This window comes from Schistocerca piceifrons, chromosome 8, assembly GCF_021461385.2.
Source record: "Schistocerca piceifrons isolate TAMUIC-IGC-003096 chromosome 8, iqSchPice1.1, whole genome shotgun sequence".
NCBI classification, from domain to species: domain Eukaryota; kingdom Metazoa; phylum Arthropoda; class Insecta; order Orthoptera; family Acrididae; genus Schistocerca; species Schistocerca piceifrons.
In genome coordinates, this window is record NC_060145.1 from 344,465,312 (window position 1) to 344,484,414 (window position 19,103).

The window sequence follows — 19,103 nt, forward strand, 5'->3', positions numbered from 1 at the left end:
TGAAGCGCCTAGAACCGCTTGGCCACCGCGTCCGGCTCAGTTTTAATGTGCTATGAAGTTTCATACCAGCGCACGCTCCGCTGCAGAGCGAAAATCTCATTCTAGAAACATCCCCCAGGCTGTGGCTAAGCCATTTCTCCGCAATATCCTTTCTTCCAGGAGTGCTAGTTCTGCTAGGTTCGCAGAAGAGCTTCAGTGAAGTTTGGAAGGTAGGAGACGAGGTACTGGCAGAATTGAAGCTGTGAGGACGGGTTGTGAGTTGGGCTTGGGTAGCTCAGTTGGTAGAATACTTCCCCGCGAAAGGCAAAGATCCCGAGTTTGAGTCTCGGTGCGGCACACAGTTTTAATCTGCCAGGAACTTCGGTATCACCGCACACTCTGCTGCAGAGTGAAAATCTCATTCTGGTCACAGACAACTGTTATGCACACATACTAAGAAATACTATGCAAGTTTCGTTCGAACGGGTGTTTTGTATGGGCGGAATGCACTCCCTCAGGATTCTTCCAACGAATCTCAGTCTATCGTCTGTCCTTCCTGCGATTAATTTTATGTGATCGATCCAGTATAAATTGTTCTGTAGCCCTTCTCCTAGATATTTAATAGGCTTGTTGTACCGTTTTGGATCCTTCCGTCTACTCATGCACAAAACTTTACATTTGTATATGTGACGAGTTAACTGCTAATCCCTGCATCAAACGTTCTTTCTCTTTAGGTGAACATCACTACAATTTTCTAGAGTTGTGATCTGTCTGTGTATAAGGGGCGATCAAGCAGTTTCCGTTTGAGGGCGTTGCTGCAGGGTACAGGCAACATATCGCAACACTGATGCAGGTATATAAGAACCGACATAGAGGCAAGGGATTAGTGTGGCATTCGTGTCTTTCTAACGCGCATTTGATAAAAGCGGAAATGAGAACTATGACGAAGTTATTACCAAATGCGTCCACACAGGACTGACGTGCTATTACTCTTTTCTTGTCTGCCAAAGGACGTTATATTATACACTCCTGGAAATTGAAATAAGAACACCGTGAATTCATTGTCCCAGGAAGGGGAAACTTTATTGACACATTCCTGGGGTCAGATACATCACATGATCACACTGACAGAACCATAGGCACATAGACACAGGCAACAGAGCATGCACAATGTCGGCACTAGTACAGTGTATATCCACCTTTCGCAGCAATGCAGGCTGCTATTCTCCCATGGAGACGATCGTAGACATGCTGGATGTAGTCCTGTGGAACGGCTTGCCATGCCATTTCCACCTGGCGCCTCAGTTGGACCAGCGTTCGTGCTGGACGTGCAGACCGCGTGAGACGACGCTTCATCCAGTCCCAAACATGCTCAATGGGGGACAGATCCGGAGATCTTGCTGGCCAGGGTAGTTGACTTACACCTTCTAGAGCACGTTGGGTGGCACGGGATACATGCGGACGTGCATTGTCCTGTTGGAACAGCAAGTTCCCTTGCCGGTCTAGGAATGGTAGAACGATGGGTTCGATGACGGTTTGGATGTACCGTGCACTATTCAGTGTCCCCTCGACGATCACCAGTGGTGTACGGCCAGTGTAGGAGATCGCTTCCCACACCATGATGCCGGGTGTTGGCCCTGTGTGCCTCGGTCGTATGCAGTCCTGATTGTGGCGCTCACCTGCACGGCGCCAAACACGCATACGACCAGCATTGGCACCAAGGCAGAAGCGACTCTCATCGCTGAAGACGACACGTCTCCATTCGTCCCTCCATTCACGCCTGTCGCGACACCACTGGAGGCGGGCTGCACGATGTTGGGGCGTGAGCGGAAGACGGCCTAACGGTGTGCGGGACCGTAGCCCAGCTTCATGGAGACGGTTGCGAATGGTCCTTGCCGATACCCCAGGAGCAACAGTGTCCCTAATTTGCTGGGAAGTGGCGGTGCGGTCCCCTACGGCACTGCGTAGGATCCTACGGTCTTGGCGTGCATCCGTGCGTCGCTGCGGTCCGGTCCCAGGTCGACGGGCACGTGCACCTTCCGCCGACCACTGGTGACAACATCGATGTACTGTGGAGACCTCACGCCCCACGTGTTGAGCAATTCGGCGGTACGTCCACCCGGCCTCCCGCATGCCCACTATACGCACTCGCTCAAAGTCCGTCAACTGCACATACGGTTCACGTCCACGCTGTCGCGGCATGCTACCAGTGTTAAAGACTGCGATGGAGCTCCGTATGCCACGGCAAACTGGCTGACACTGATGGCGGCGGTGCACAAATGCTGCGCAGCTAGCGCCATTCGACGGCCAACACCGCGGTTCCTGGTGTGTCCGCTGTGCCGTGCGTGTGATCATTGCTTGTACAGCCCTCTCGCAGTTTCCGGAGCAAGTATGGTGGGTCTGACACACCGGTGTCAATGTGTTCTTTTTTCCATTTCCAGGAGTGTATTAATACTTGTTCCATAGATCATAAATACGACATTTCGTCATGATGTGGACATGTCAGTTTAACAAAAGTTTTCTTTACACAATATAAACTTTTTTTTACAGTTACTGGTATATATCTAAAAGAATCATCTATTGAGTAGAAAGAGTTGTCATTCAGAAATTCTTTTAATTTGTTTTTAAATGTTGGTTGGCTATCTGTCAGATTTTTAATGCTGTTTGGCTAATGACCAAAGATTTTTGTAGCAACATAATTCACCCCTTTCTCTGCCAAAGTCAGATTTAACCCAGAATAGTGAAGGTCATACTTTCTTCTAGTGTTGTAGCTATGCACTTCGCTATTACTTTTGTACTGGGATGGGTTCTTAATAAAAAATTTCATAAGTGAATATATGTACTGCGTAGGTACTATGAATACCCTAAGTTGCTTAAGTAAATAAATGATCTTGAGTGGGCTCCAGCTATTGTTCTGATTACGCATTTTATGCAATGGATACTTTTTCTCTTGATGACGAATTACCCCAAAATATGATGGCATATGAAAGCAGTGAATGAAAATAGGCATACTAAGCTAATTTAATGATATATTTGTCACCAGAATTCGCAATAACCCTAATAGATAAGTAGCTGGACCTAACTGTTTCAGCAGATCATTAATGTGGTTCTTCCAATTCAATTTCTCATCAATGCACACACCCGGAAATTTTGAATATTCTGCCTTAGCAACAGATTCTGTTCAAAACCTATATTTATCAATGATGTTAAGCCACTTACTGTACAGAATCATAAGTACTGTGCTTGCTCCAAATTTAGTGAGAGTCCATTTGCAGAGAACCACTCAATAATTTTCCGAAAGACATTACTTACTATTTCCTGAGCTGACTCTTGTTTATTGGGTGTGATTACTATACTTCTATCATCAGCCAAAAGAGCTAGCTTTGCGTCTTTGTGAATATAGAGTGGCAAGTCATATATATTAAGAATAATAAGGAACCCAAGACTGAACGCTCTTGGACACCATTCTTGATACCTCGCTAGTTAGAGGACTCTGTTGATTTTTGCAGACTATCTGTACTGCTAATTTGAGCCTTCTACATTGTTCCATTTAAATATGAATCAAACCATTTGTGCACTGTCCCACTCATACCACAATATTTAAGGTTATAAAGAAAAATCTCACGATTCACACAGTCAAAAGCCTTTGACGGATCACAAATGATCAGTTATTCCGAGAATTTGATATTTGATCATTGAAAGCATATGTAGCATTTTCTGTAGAAAACCGTTTCTGAAAATCAAATTGACATTTTGTTAGTACTTCGTTTTTACAAATATGTGATGCTACTCACGAACACACTACCTTTTCAATAATTTTGGGTAAAGTTACCAGAAGTGAGACTGGGCGGTAATTGTTAACATCATATCTATCCCCGTTTTTATACAATGGTTTAACAGTAACATGTTTCAGTCTATCTGGAAAAATGCCCTGTTTCAGTGGGCGACTACATATGTGGCTGAGAATCACACTTATCTGTTGGGAACAAGCTTTTAGTATTCTGTTGGAAAGGCCATCAATTCCATGTGAGCTTTTGCTTTTGAGTGAATTATTTTCCTAATTTCAGTAGGAGAGGGGGCTTGAATTTCAATTTTATCAAATTGCATAGGTATTGCCCCTTCCATATACTGCCTTGCATTTTCTAATGAATAGCTGGATCCTGTTATTTCTGAAACACTTGAAAATGATTATTAAAATTATTGTGGCTGTGCCCTCTTGTAATGTTTTGTGGTTCCCAGCGGGGTGAGGAGATGGTGGTATGGCAGGTGGCAGGCCACTTTCCTCTCACTACAATACAAAATGCACACGTGGTTAAAATACACTGTATTACAGCAGCCAATTGAGTACTTAACTTCAACGATGTCCAATCTGAAGTTCTGTAGTTAACAGCAATCAGTTACGTCTACTACTTTCTAGAATCTTGTCCGTGTCCATATCCCAGCTATACAGGGTGGTCCATTGATAGTGACCGGGCCAAATATCTCACGAAATAAGCATCAAACGAAAAAACTACAAAGAACCAAACTTGTCTAGCTTGAAGGGGGAAACCAGATGGCACTATGGTTGGCCCGCTAGATGGCGCTGCCATAAGTCAAACGGATATCAACTGCTTTTTTTAAAAATAGGAATCCCCATTTTTATTACATACTCGTTTAGTACGTAAAGAAATATGAATGTGCTAGTTGTACCACTTTTTTCGCTTTGTGATAGATGGCGCTGTTATAGTCACAAACGTGTAAGTACGTGGTTCAAATGGTTCAAATGGCTCTGAGCACTATGGGACTTAACTTCTGAGGTCATCAGTCCCCTATAACTAAGAACTACTTAAACCTAACTAACCTAAGGACATCACACACATCCATGCCCGAGGCAGGATTCGAACCTGCGACCGTAGCGGTCTTGCAGTTCCAGACTGTAGCGCCTAAGTACGTGGTATCACGTAACATTCCGCTAGTGCGGACGGTATTTGCTTCGTGATACATTACCCGTGTTAAAATAGACCGTTTTCCAACTATGGAAAAGGTCGATATCGCGTTGATGTATGGCTATTGTGATCAAAATGCCCAACGGGCGTGTGCTATGTATGCTGCTTGGTATCCTGGACGACATCATCCAAGTGTCCAGACCGTTCGACTGATAGTTACGTTATTTAAGGAAACGGGAAGTGTCCAGCCACATGTGAAACGTCAACCACGACCTGCAACAAATGATGATGCCCAAGTAGGTGTTTTAGCTGCTGTCGCAGCTAATCCGCGCATCAGTAGCAGACAAACTGCGCGAGAATCGGGAATCTCAAAAACGTCGGCGTTGAGAATGCTACATCGACATCGATTGCACGAGTGCCATATTTCAACGCACCAGGAATTGCATGGCGACGACTTTGAACGTCGTGTACAGGTCTGCCACTGGGCACAGGAGAAATTACGGGACGATGACAGATTTTTTTGCACGCGTTCTATTTTGCGACCAAGCGTCATTCACCAACAGCGGTAACGTAAACCGGCATAATATGCACTATTGGGCAACTGAAAATCCACGATGGCTGCGACAAGTGGAACATCAGCGACCTTTGCGGGTTAATGTATGGTGCGGCATTATGGGAGGAAGGATAATTGGCCCCCATTTTATCGAAGGCAATCGAAATGGTGCAATGTATGCTGATTTCCTACGTAATGTTCTACCGATATTACTACAAGATGTTTAACTGCATGACAGAATGGCGATGTACTCCCAACATGATGGATGTCCGGCACATAGCTCGCGTGCGGTTGAAGCGGGATTGAATAGCATATTTCATGAATGGTGGATTGGGCGTCGAAGCACGCTCACCGGATCTGGCGTCCCCGGATTTCTTTCTGTGGGGAAAGTTGAAGGATATTTGCTATCGTGATCCACCGACAACACCTGACAACATGTGTCAGTGCATTGTCAATGCATGTGCGAACATTACGGAAGGCGAACTACTCGCTGTTGAGAGGAATGTCGTTACACGTACTGCCAAATGCATTGAGGTTGACGAACATTATTTTGAGCATTTATTGCATTAATGTGGTATTTACAGGTAATCACGCTGTAACAGCATGCGTTCTCAGAAATTATAAGTTCACAAAGGTACATGTATCACGTTGGAACAACCGAAATAAAATGTTCAAACGTACCTGCGTTCTGTATTTTAATTTAAAAAACCTACCTGTTACCAACTGTTCGTCTACAATTGTGAGCCATATCTTTGTGATTGGCGACTCCATGGAGTGTTCTGTGCACCACGACCAGATAATGGATATAATTGGAAGGAGAAACAGCATTGGTCGTATTTTTTTGTTTTATTATTCGCAAAATCGATTTTTGTTTATGCGATCGCTCTAAGCTTGTTGATACCAGTGCCTACCAATTTTAATTGTATATTACAGCACTGAGGATGGTCACTAAGGGACCGAAAATCGATTTTGCGGATAATAAAAAAAAAAAAAAAAAAATACGACCAATGTTGTTTCTCCTTCCAATTATATCCATATGTTTGTGACTATTACAGCGCCATCTATCAGAAAGCGAAAAAAGTGGTCCAAATAAAACATTAATATTTCTTTACGTACTACACGAATATGTAATAAAAATGGGGGTTCCTATTTTAAAAAAAAACGCAGTTGATATTCGTTTGACTTATGGCAGCGCCATCTATCGGGCCAACCATAGCGCCATCTGGTTTCCCCCTTCAAGCTAGACAAGTTTCGTTCTTTGTAGTTTTTTTTGTTTGACGCTTATTTCGTGAGATATTTGGCCCGGTCACGATCACTGGACCACCCTGTATACAATGACTAACATTCCGTCACAGCTAAGGTGTGAGGCGATGACTACCAATGTGGGAGACTAGAGCACAGTGTGACGTATTGGGAGATTGAGACAGTTCGGCTGGCGGTGGCGGCCTATGTACACGCTGTCCATGGAGCATTATTGGCGCATAGCTGAGGACATGTCTTTGTTTTCTCTTGTCACGGGCGTGCTTAGTTCGGCGCCTGCTGTACAATGTTTCCTAGTGGTGACCGGTGTGCTGGCGAAGGCGTACACTACATTCCTCCCTCCCAAAATGCTGTACCGTTGTCGTGTACTGGAGATGCGAACGACAATGGGTGGGGGGCAGGCGGGACACAGGAAGCTGGACGTGGAGATGAGCCGGGAGCCATAGCTGTGGAGGATGGCATGCTCCCAGACGTATCCCGCCATCTGGCTTGCCAGAGCAGACGGAAGTCCTCCCAAAAACACTGCTCAGGATGCGTGTCTAGTCCTGAGGGTGTCTCCTGGTGCGATAACAGCGACGGCGACGGCGGGTCCAGTTCCATAGCGTTGGAGAATGGCGACAGTGGAGGCGAGCGGCTATGTCTTTTGGCTCGTCCTGGTGTGCTACAGCCCCTGTTCCCATGTGCACGAGGTGCGAAGCTTGGCCATTTGTTGTTTCAAGGTGCGAACGAAGTGTTCCGCTTCTCCGTTGGACTGCGGGTGAATTGGAGCACTTGTTAGATGACGAATGCCATTTTGTTCACAAAATTCTTCAAAGTCATGGGATGTGAACTGATGTCTGTTGTCCGTAGCAATGACTTCAGGCAATCCTTCAATCTAAAAAATTGAGGACAACACTTGAATGATGCCACGTGACGTGGTAGAGTTCACAGGCACTGCAAATGGGAACTTGCCAAAAGAGTCTACCGCAATGAGCCAACGAGTGTTCCAGAATGGTCCTGCAAGTCTATGTGCACTCGTTGCCATGGAGATTGAGTCTTAGGCCAAGCTGCAAATGTCTGTGCTAGGGCTGATTGTCCACACATGCGTGACACTGTGACGTCATCTGTTCAATGTGGGCGTTCATGCCCTGCGAACAATTCCCCAATGTCCTTGGTGAAGTAGTTGTAATACATCCTTTTGCAACACTGTGGGAATGAGCATACGTGACTGTCCACTGTCAGATTGTACTAGGTCACACTTTATTGTACCGGAGGTTATGCTGACGAGCAAAGTATCGGCGCACTACTGAGTTCTGAATACTGTTCAATGAGCGAGGCCAAGTCTTGCGAATGTAATACAAAAAACTCTTCAGATCAGGGTCTGCTTCCGTGACCTGTGCAATTTCTCTGTAATTAAAAAAAAAAGTTCAAATGTGTGTGAAATCTTATGGGACTTAACTGCTAAGGTCATCAGTCCCTAAGTTTACACACTACTTAAACTAAATTATCCCAAGAACAAACACACACACACACACACACACATGCCCGAGGGACGACTCGAACCTCTGCCGGGACCAGCCGCGCGGTCCATGACTGCAGCGCCTTAGACCACTTTTTTTTTAATCTCATTTTGTTCTATATTGTTCGTTGAATTTGTTCGTGGCGGACGTCCGATGACACTCGTTCAAGTTGTTCGTTGATCCGTTTTCTCAGTTATTTTATTAGAGAGGGTAACTAAACCCTCTGATCGTACACGCTGAGCTACCGTGCCGGCGAAACTATATCCACTGCACCAGATGTGACACGACCGCTCGGCTAATCCCGGCGGCTCTCTGTAGTTCAGTGGAAAAGGTTGCAGCAATTCAGAGTCCTGCCCATCGATCTGGCACCAAGATGTGTGAAAGGGATCAAAATCAGAGTCGGGGTCGATCGGAAGGCGAGGAAGGGCGTCTGCATTGCCATGGTTTGCCGTAGGCCTGTACACAAGTTCGCACTGATACTGGGATGGAAGCAAAGACCAACGCTTCAATTTTTGAGCACTACGTGTAGGAAACGGCTTTGACGGATGAAACAAGGACTGCAAAGGCGCGTCTGGTCTGACACTAAACAGAACTTGCGACCAAACAGATAGTGATGCAATTTTGTCACATCATACACGGTAGCGAGAGCTTTTTCAATTTGTGAATAATTGCAGTGAGTTTGAGTTAACAACTTTGAGAAAAAGCAATAGGTCAGTCTTGTGCACCAATTCTGTGCGAAAACACAGCGCAGATTCCTTAGGAGGAAGCATCTACTTGCAAGATCATTGGTATGGCAGGATCAAAGTGTACTTAACATCTGTCACCGAACAAGCCATTTTTGAGTTTCTGAAATGCGTCGTGACACTCTTAGGTCCATTTTTCCGACGTAAGCGATGCAATGGAGCCGCGATCTATGAAGTATTGGGAATCAAAGGAATGTAGTATGTTAACTTGCCTAGCTCGGACTGCAGTTCAGATACATTGAGAGGAACAGACTGGTCACGGATTGCAAGCAAATGAGATAGGAGAGGGTGCACAGCCTGACTATTTATCACATGACCTAAGTACTGTAGTTCTGTCTGAAAAAAAGTCACTCTTTTCGAGACGACACATGAGTCCTGCACCGAACAACACTCGAAGAAGAGGATGCAAATTCGCAGTGTGTTCCTCTGGCGTACGACCTGAGACAACAATATCGTCAAGGTAGTTGAAACAGAATGGCACTTGAGCAGTCAGCTGTTCCAAGTAACGTTGAAAAATGGCAGGTGTGGAGGCATTGCCGAAGGGCAAACGCAAATACTTGCACAGGCCCTAGTGTGTATTAACAAAAAACACTTTCTGTGATTCTTCAGCTAGTGGTATTTGCAAATAAGCATCACGCAAATCTATCTTAGGAAAGTGACGGCCTGCGCCAAGCCTGTCCATAAGTTCTTCAGGGCGAGGCAAGGGATAAATGTCAATTAGCGTCTGCGGATTGACTGCAATTTTGAAGTCAACACGACAGCAAGCAATTTGTAGTGTTACAAATAGTTTGTTGGAGTGGCGTCGCACTGCGCTGGTGCGAGATGGGGGCACAACCTTAGATGAATTACTGCTAGAATCTGTAGTAAGTTTTGAAAACACTGCATCCACAGAATGTGCATGAGACCTATTGCTGCGAGAGCGGGCAGAATTGACGTTGTTTTGCCGTTGCAAGCAAACTGCCTGGACATAGCCCTTCTGACGGCTAACATTGCCGCTTATGGCAAGCAAATCAGCGAGGGCAAGGCTTCACTAGATTTACAGGCTTGGCTACTTATTTACTAGGCTGTCTGTTTGTTGATGATACAAGCATAATTATTAATCCAGTAAAAGAAAGTCCGATAGAAAATGATACAAAATGAGGTCTTTGGAAAAGTTATTAATTGGTTTTCTGCTAATGGGCTTGTTCTGAACTTTGAAAAAGCACAGTACATCCAATTTTCTGCTGCAAAAAGTATAATAATACGTATCAATAATACACATCAAAAGAAGTCAGTAACAAGGGTAGAGCATACAAAGTTTTTGGGTGTACATATAGATGAAAATCTGAATTGGAAAATTCATTTTTACGATCTCCTCAAGCGACTAGGTTCAGCAACTTTTGCAATCAGAATAATTGCCAATTTTAAGGATGTAGAAATTATTAAGGTAACATACTTTGCATACTTCCACTCTCTGATGTCATACGGAATAATGTTCTGGGGCAACTCAACACTTAAGCAAAAGCTATTCACTGTAGTAGTTAGAATAATGTGTGGGGTTCATAGTCACACATCTTGTAGGAATCTGTTTAAAAGGTTAGGAATTCTTACAACTGCTTCACAGTACATTTACTCAGTAATGAAATCTGTTATCAACAACATGGACCAGTTTAAAATCAACAGTGACATTCATGATTACAATACCAGAAAAAAAGACCTACACTATTCTTTACTTAACCTATCTTTGGCACAAAAAGGGGTAAAATATGCTGCTATAAAACTTTTTGATAAATTACCATATGAAATAAAATGTCTGACAGACAGCAGTAATAGTTTCAAAAACAAATTGAAATCATACCTCCTTGACAACTCCTTCTATACCAAGATGAATTCTTGAATATAAGTAAATAAATATGGAGATATAATATATGCATTCTGTGCCATTTTAGGGAATGGGGTAGATAACAGAAATATTTAGGTATGATACTACAATGTAAACAAAAAAAAAAAAAAATTAAAAAAAAATAAACTTGTTTCCTATGCTCATTTCTTGTGCATTTGACACGTTCCACATCATAACGGTTTTCCATGCTATCGATCAGTGGAACACATAACTAACTAACTAACTCTGTGTGCGTGTTTGTTGTGGCGGCTGAGTGGGGCAGTCACGGGCAAGAGAAGACTCAACCCGACAAATCCGGACCTGATCAAATTTATTGGCGGTTATGGTGCTGGAATCAAATTGTTCTATTATTTACAACACTTGATGGAGCGAAGGATCAGAGTACTTCTCTAATTCTGCTATCAGGGATATTGCATGTGACTGCATCAAGGATCATCATGTCACTATAAAAGTTTCCACAACTACACTTGAATTTACACTTCCCAGTGAAACCCTCTAAGTTGGTATACCACTGACGATATGTCTGTTCCAGCTATTTCTTAAGGTGATAGAACTGAAATTAGGTAATGCAGGAGTAGATTTAATAATAAAAAAAAAAAAAATAAATAAAAAAAAAAAAAAAAACAGGAGTGTGAGTAAGCAACTACAAACAGCATAGTGAACACATTATTGTAGCCAAGATAGACATGAAGCCCACGCCTACCACAGTAGTATAAGTTTGTATGCCAACTAGCTCCGCAGATGAAGATATTGATGAAATGTATGAGATGAAAGAAGTTATTCAGATAGTGAATGAAGACGAAAATTTAATAGTCATGGGGGACTGGAATTCGATTGTAGGAAAAGGAAGGGAAGGAAAAATAGTAGGTGAATATGGAATGGGGGTAAGGAATGAAAGAGGAAGCCATCTGGTAGAATTTTGCATAGAGCATAACTTAACCATAGCTAACACTTGGTTCACGAACAATGAAAGAAGGATGTATACATGGAAGAGGCCTGGAGTCACTCAAAGGTTTCAGATGGATTATGTAATGGTAAGATAGAGATTTAGGAAACAAATTTTAAATTGTAAGACATTTCCAGAGGAAGATGTGGACTCTGACCACAATCTATTGGCTATGAACTGTAGATCAAAATTGAAGAAACTGCAAAAATGTGGGAATTTAAGGAGATGGGACCTGGATAAACTGACAGAACCAGAGGTTGTAGAGAGTATCAGAGAGAGTACTACAGAATGATTGACAAGAGTGGTGGAAAGAAATACAGTAGAAGAAGAAGAAGAAGAATGAGTAACTTTGAGAGATGAAGTAGTGGAGGCAGCAAAGGATCAAGTAGGTAAAAAGACGAGGCTAGTAGAAATCCTTGGGTAACAGAAGAGATATTGAATTTAATTGATGAAAGGAGAAAATATAAAAGTGCAGTAAATGAAGCAGGCAAAAAGCAATACAAACGTCTCAAAAATGAGATTGACAGGAAGTGAAAAATGGCTAAACAGGGATGGTTAGAGGACAAATGTAAGGGCGTAGAGGCATATATCACTAGGGGTAAGATAGATACTGCCTACAGGAAAATTAATGAGACCTTTGGAGAAAAGAGAACCACTTGTATGAATATCAAGAGCTCAGATGGAAAACCAGTTCTAAGCAAAGAAGGGGAAGCAGAAAGGTGGAAGGAGTATACAGAGTGTCTATACAAGGGCGATGTACTTGTGGACAATGTTATGGAAATAAAAGAGGATGTAGATGATGATAAAATGGGAGATATGATATTGTGCGAAGAATTTGACAGAGCGCTGAAAGACCAAAGTCGAAACAAGGCCCCGGGAGTAGACAACATTCCATTAGAACTACTGACAGCCTCGGGAGAGCCAGCCCTGACAAAACTCTACCATCTGGTGAGCAAGATGTATGAGACAGGCGAAATACCCTTAGACTTCAAGAAGAATATAATAATTTTAATTCCAGAAAAAGCAGGTGTTGACAGGTGCGAAAATTACTGAACTATCAGTTTAATAAGTCATGGGTGCAAAATGCCAACACGAATTCTTTACAGATGAATGGAAAAACTGGTGAACCTGATATCAGGGAAGATCAGTTTGGATTCTGTAGAAATGTTGCAACACTTGAGGCAATACTGCCCTATGATTTATCTTAGAAGATAGGTTAAGGAAAGGCAAACCTACGTTTCTAGCATTTGTATAGAGAAAGCTTTAGACAATGTTGATTGGAATACTTTCTTTCAAATTCTGAAGGTGGCAAGGGTCAAATACAGGGAGCAAAAGGCTATTTATGATTTGTCCAGAAACCACATGGCAGTTATATGAGTCGAGGGGCATGAAAGGGAAGCAGTAGTTGGGAAGGGAGTGAGACAGGATTGTAGCCTATCCCTGATGTTATTCAATCTGTATCTGGAGCAAGCAGTAAAGGAAACAAAAGAAAAATTTGGAGTAGGAAATAAAATCTATGGAGAAGAAATAAAAACTTTGACATTGTAATTTCGTCAGTGACAGCAAAGCACTTGGAAGGGCAGTTGAACAGAATGGACAGTGTCTTGAAAGGAGGATATAATATGAACATCAAGAAAAGCAAAATGAGGATAAAGGAATGTAGTCGAATGAAGTCAGGTGATACTGAGGGGATTAGATTAGGAAATGAGACGCTTAAAGTAGTAAAGGAGTTTTGCTATTTGGGAAACAATGTAACTGATGATGGTTGAAGTAGAGAGGATATAAAATGTAGACTGGCAATGGCAAGGAAAACGTTTCTGAAGAAGAGAAATTTTTTAACATTGAGTAAAGATTTAAGTGTCAGGAAGTCTTTTCTGAAAATATTTGTATAGAGTGTAGCTATGGTAGCTGTGTATGGAAGTGAAACATGGATGATAAATAGTTTAGACAAGAAGAGAATAAAAGCTTTCGAAATGTGGTGCTACAGAAGAATGCTGAATATTAGATGGGTGGATCACGTAAGTAATGAGGAGGTACTGAATAGAATTGGGGAGAAGAGGAAATTGTGACACAACCTGACTAAAAGAAGGGGCCAATTGGTAGGACATGTTCTGAGGCATCAAGGGATCACATTTAGTATTGGAACATATCGTGGAGGGTAAAAATAGTAGAGGTAGACCAAGAGATCAATACACTAAGCAGGTTCAGAGGGATGTAGGTTGCAGTAGGTACTTGGAGGTGAAGAAGCCTGCACAGGATAGTGTAGCATGGAGAGCTGCATCAAACCAATCTCTCGACTGGAGACCACAACAACAACAAAAGTGAAACCCTCTAAGGGGGTATACCACTGACAATACATCTGTTTCGGCATATTCTTAAGGTGAAAGAAGTGAAATCTGGCTGCCGTGACATTAATCTGCTGTTCGTAATACTGACTTAATGCACCTACTACTTCATCATAGGAGAGTGTATTGGGAGACGACGTAGGAAAGAGTTTTTGAATTAAGCGAAACACAGGAGTTCCCACAGCCGACAGGAAATAATGAGGTTTCACAGTACCTTGAATTCGATAGACTTGACAGTGGGCCTGGAACTGGGTGAGATATTAAAGCCATTCCTTTTGTTTTTCATCGAATTGCCGAAACAGTGGAATGTTGTTTGGTGGGACTTATTGGATAGGTTGGTTGGTCAGTTTTGCAGCCGACACACCTTGTGCGGCAAGTTATTGCTGGAAAGTAGACAGCAATGTGGCGATTTGCTGGCTCTGGAACTGAAAAATCTGATTTAGTTCCAGAACAGGAGCAGTCTGCAGCTGAGGTGCAGCAGCAGGGGGGTGGATTGGGCGGCATAGCCATTCTAACATTAACAAATTACAGCAAAATATGAAAAGACAAATAGAAAAGCAATGTGTAAAGCTTCTGAAAAGAGAAATAGATTAATTCTGCAGTTCCCTTCCTGTAATATAAGCAACAGCAAGAACAAATGAGCAACTAGAATCACTGCAACAACAGCTCTCCTGAAGCAACCTAAAACACATGGAAATTAAGCAAAACTTGTTGATCAGACTCAACGCCACTTGCTGTGGGTGTGTCCTCTCATAAGGTTTTGTGATTCCTGGCTGGATGAGGAGAGGGTGATATGATAGGTGGGTGGCCAGTTTCCTCTCACTACAACACAAAATGATTATGTGGTTAAAATACACTTTATTACAGGAGCAAATTGAGTAATCAACTTTAATGATGTCCATTCTGAAGTTCTGTGGTTAACAGCAGTCAATAACATGCACCAAATCTTGAATCTTGTCCATGTCCATATCACAACTATATCCAACTTCTAACATTCCCTCACAGCTAGCTAAGGTGCGAGGCAATGATTATTAACTGTACAGTGCGACTTACTGAGAGACTGAGGCAGCTCGGTCAACGTTGGCAGTGGCGGCGGCCTATATCCAAGTTGCCCAGGTGGTGTTATTGGCGCATAGCCTGGGTGTGTGTCTTGGTCTTCTCTTGTTCTAGGCACACTTAGTTCAGTGCCTGCTATACAGGGTTTCTTGGTGCTGACAGGTGTGCAGGTGGAGGCATATGCCAGCACAAAAATATTTTCTACTTCTGATTTTTTGTTAACAAACTTTTCATTGAGTTTAATAGAGGGAAACATTCCACGTGGGAAAAAAATATCTAAAAACAAAGATGATGTGACTTACCAAACGAAAGCGCTGGCAGGTTGATAAACACACAAACAAACACAAACATACACACAAAATTCAAGCTTTTGCAACCAACGGTTGCTTCATCAGGAAAGAGGGAAGGAGAGGGAAAGACGAAAGGTACCCTCTCCCTTAAAACCCACATCCTTTTGTCTTTCCCTCTCCTTCCCTCTTTCCTGATGAAGCAACCATTGGTTGCGAAAGCTTGAATTTTGTGTGTATGTTTGTGTTTGTTTGTGTCTCTATCAACCTGCCAGTGCTTTCGTTTGGTAAGTCACATCATCTTTGTTTTTAGATATATTTTTCATTGAGTTTGATAGAAATGCAGTCTTCCTGTGCTCTCAGTTGCCCTGTTTCACTTTTAACAATATTCCAAATTGTTTTAATTTTGTTATCAGACATGCTAATCTCAGACATAATGCACATACCTCTGGGATTTTTAATAACTTTTCTTAATGCAGTGCAATAGTTTTTATAAAGTTTCACTGTTTCTGGATCATTACTCCTTCTACGTGTAGATACATTTGCCTTTGCTGTTTACAAGATATTTTTATTCCTTTAGTAAGCCATAGCTTTTTAGATGGTTTCTTACAATTATATTTCACTGTTTTCTTAGGGAAACTGTTTTCAAATATACTCAGAAGGGTATCATGAAATAGGTTAAATTTTAAATTAGCGTCAGGTTGTCTGTACACCTCACCCCAGTGTAACTGTTCCAACCTTTCCCTAAAATTTGCAATGGTTAAATCATTAATTGAACATACTATTTTGGAGGATTGTTTTGCAAACACCTGCAGACATCAATGGGAGAATGAAGAACGTGTGTGGGTGGAATGGTGCTCTAAGTCCCTTATTGGTTGTGATTTGACACAAGATACCAATCAATTTGGGAATCCAGCCTCATCCATTATAGACAACAACAAATGGGAGACACCCATCCTAAAGTCCTGACATCTCCCGTTGAGATTATCGCACCTTTGTTTCCTTAAATAAGGGCTTCAAGTGTCAACCATACCCGTCTGACGAGGATGTGCAGCTGGCTGTTACGGACTTCTTCAAGCGATATGACATCAGTTTTTTAACAAAAAGTAGGTGTCCTCAAACTGGTGAGTGAGTGTGATGATTGCCTCAATGCTGATGACCATTTTACCTGATTGGCATACTGATTCTAGACTGTACAACTTTCAAACATAACATTTTTCATCATCTCTTATACATGGAATGGAATTGGACAGGGGTAGGAGAAGGGGGTGGAGGAAGGGGAGTAGCCCAAGAAAAATTACCAAAAGAACTGAAGAATAGCCAGCGAAGAGGCACCCCACTGCACATATGTGTCCCTAATTTAACGAACTGTCAGGCACCTTATAGCAACTTGGCCCATTGAATGACCTGATCTTAATCTTGTAGAAAAAGTTTGTGGCTAACTCGAATAGCGGGTGACGTGTGGCAATCAACATTCCTGCAGCCTGATAACTCTGCATGTCCTAATAGAATGAGCAGCTTCAGTGGCCAAATGGAGGACCCTATTTATGCTGGAGGCGATATCACACAGGATGAGTGAGCTGTCTCTGGGGATGACAAATTTTTTGTCCTATGTGCTGACATAACCTGTTTTTGTAACCTACTAGGAACCATCGATGCTGTAACGACCTTATGAGTACTGATTCACTGTTCTAAATCAGCTGTATGTGTATTTACATGTGTGTTTGCAGCCGGAGGAGCCGCCCCCAGGAAGGCAGCACACACAGGGAGCGGTGCAAGTTCCTGCTGTACTCTGGGTATGCGTGGGGCGTGCCAGCCACTATTTGTGCCATCACAGCTGCCGTGGACTTCTCTCTGGCAGTGCCCACCACCAGCCAGCTCAAGCCCAACATCGGCACCAGAACGTGCTGGTTCCAAGGTACCACATGCCCTGAGGCAGTTCAACTGTACAGGGTTATTACAAATGATTGAAGCGATTTCACAGCTCTACAATGACTTTATTATTTGAGATATTTTCACAATGCTTTGCACGCACATACAAAAACTCAAAAAGTTTTTTTAGGTATTCACAAATGTTCGATATGTGCCCCTTTAGTGATTTGGCAGACATCTAGCTGATAATCAAGTTCCTCCCACACTCGGCGCAGCATGTCCACATCAATGAGTTCGAAAGAGTCGTTGATGCGAGCTCGCAGTTCTGGCACGTTTCTTGGTAGAGGAGGTTTAAACACTGAATCTTTCACGTAACCCCACAGAAAGAAATCGCATGGGGTTAAGTCGGGAGAGCGTGGAGGCCATGACATGAATTGCTGATCATGATCTCCACCATGACCGATCCATCGGTTTTTGAATCTCCTGTTTAAGAAATGCCGAACATCATGATGGAAGTGCGGTGGAGCACCATCCTGTTGAAAGATGAAGTCAGCGCTGTCAGTCTGCAGTTGTGGCATGAGCCAATTTTCCAGCATGTCCAGATACATGTGTCCTGTAACGTTTTTTTTGCAGAAGAAAAAGGGGCCGTAAACTTTAAACTGTGAGATTGCACAAAACACGTTAACTTTTGGTGGATTGCGAATTTGCTGCACGGATGCGTAAGGATTCTCTACCGCCCAGATTTGCACATTGTGTCTGTTCACTTCACCATTAAGAAAAAATGTTGCTTCATCACTGAAAACAAATTTCGCACTGAACGCATCCTCTTCCATGAGCTGTTGCAACCGCGCCAAAAATTCAACGCATTTGACTTTGTCATCAGGTGTCAGGGCGTGTAGCGATTGTAAACGGTAAGGCTTCTGCTTTAGCATTTTCCGTAAGATTTTCCAAACCGTCGGCTGTGGTACGTTTAGCTCCCTGCTTGCTTTATTCGTCGACTTCCGCAGACTACGCGTGAAACTTGCCCGCACGCGTTCAACCGTTTCTTCGCTCACTGGAGGCCGACCTGTTGATTTCCCCTTACAGAGGCATCCAGAAGCTTTAAACTGCATATACCATCACCGAATGGAGTTAGCAGTTGGTGGATCTTTGTTGAACTTCGTCCTGAAGTGTCGTTGCACTGTTATGACTGACTGATGTGAGTGCATTTCAAGCACGACATACGCTTTCTCGGCTCCTGTCGCCATTTTGTCTCACTGCGCTCTCGAGCGCTCTGGTGGGAGAAACCTGAAGTGCGGCTTCAGCTGAACAAAACTTTATGAGTTTTTCTACATATCTGTAGTGTGTCGTGAATGGAGCTACAGTGAATTTATGAAATCGCTTCAATCATTTGTAATAGCCCTGTATTTCACGCTTAGTACACTGTCTGATTAAAAGTATCCAGATGACACCCCTATGTAAAGCAGAATTGATGACTAGGTGTACGAGAGGCATAAAAAGAGACAGGGAATACTGACCATAGAGAAGCATATTGGGTCAGTCAGGAAAACTCAGGGACTCTGAATGTGGATTAGTCATTGGATATCACCTAAGCAAGAAATCCATCAGGGACGTTTCAACCCTTTTAAAGTTGCCCAAGCCAACTGTTGGTGATTTGAAGGAAATGTGAAGAAACAATCATAGAAAATCAAAACTGGGCAGGCCTTTTGTACTGGTGGACAGGGACTGGTGAGCATTGTAGAGGTGAGTTCTCAAA

The 19,103-nt window shown here is 42.9% G+C and overlaps 1 protein-coding gene across 1 annotated transcript in view; it reads left to right on the forward strand.

Moving 5' to 3' along the window:
• LOC124712341 (probable G-protein coupled receptor Mth-like 4) overlaps nt 1-19,103 on the forward strand; it is a 234,789-nt gene that overhangs the window by 190,743 nt on the left and 24,943 nt on the right. Inside the window, exon 8 of the mRNA XM_047242636.1 lies at nt 17,206-17,393. Coding sequence (XP_047098592.1) covers nt 17,206-17,393 — 188 coding nt within the window. The remainder of the gene's footprint in view (nt 1-17,205; nt 17,394-19,103) is intronic.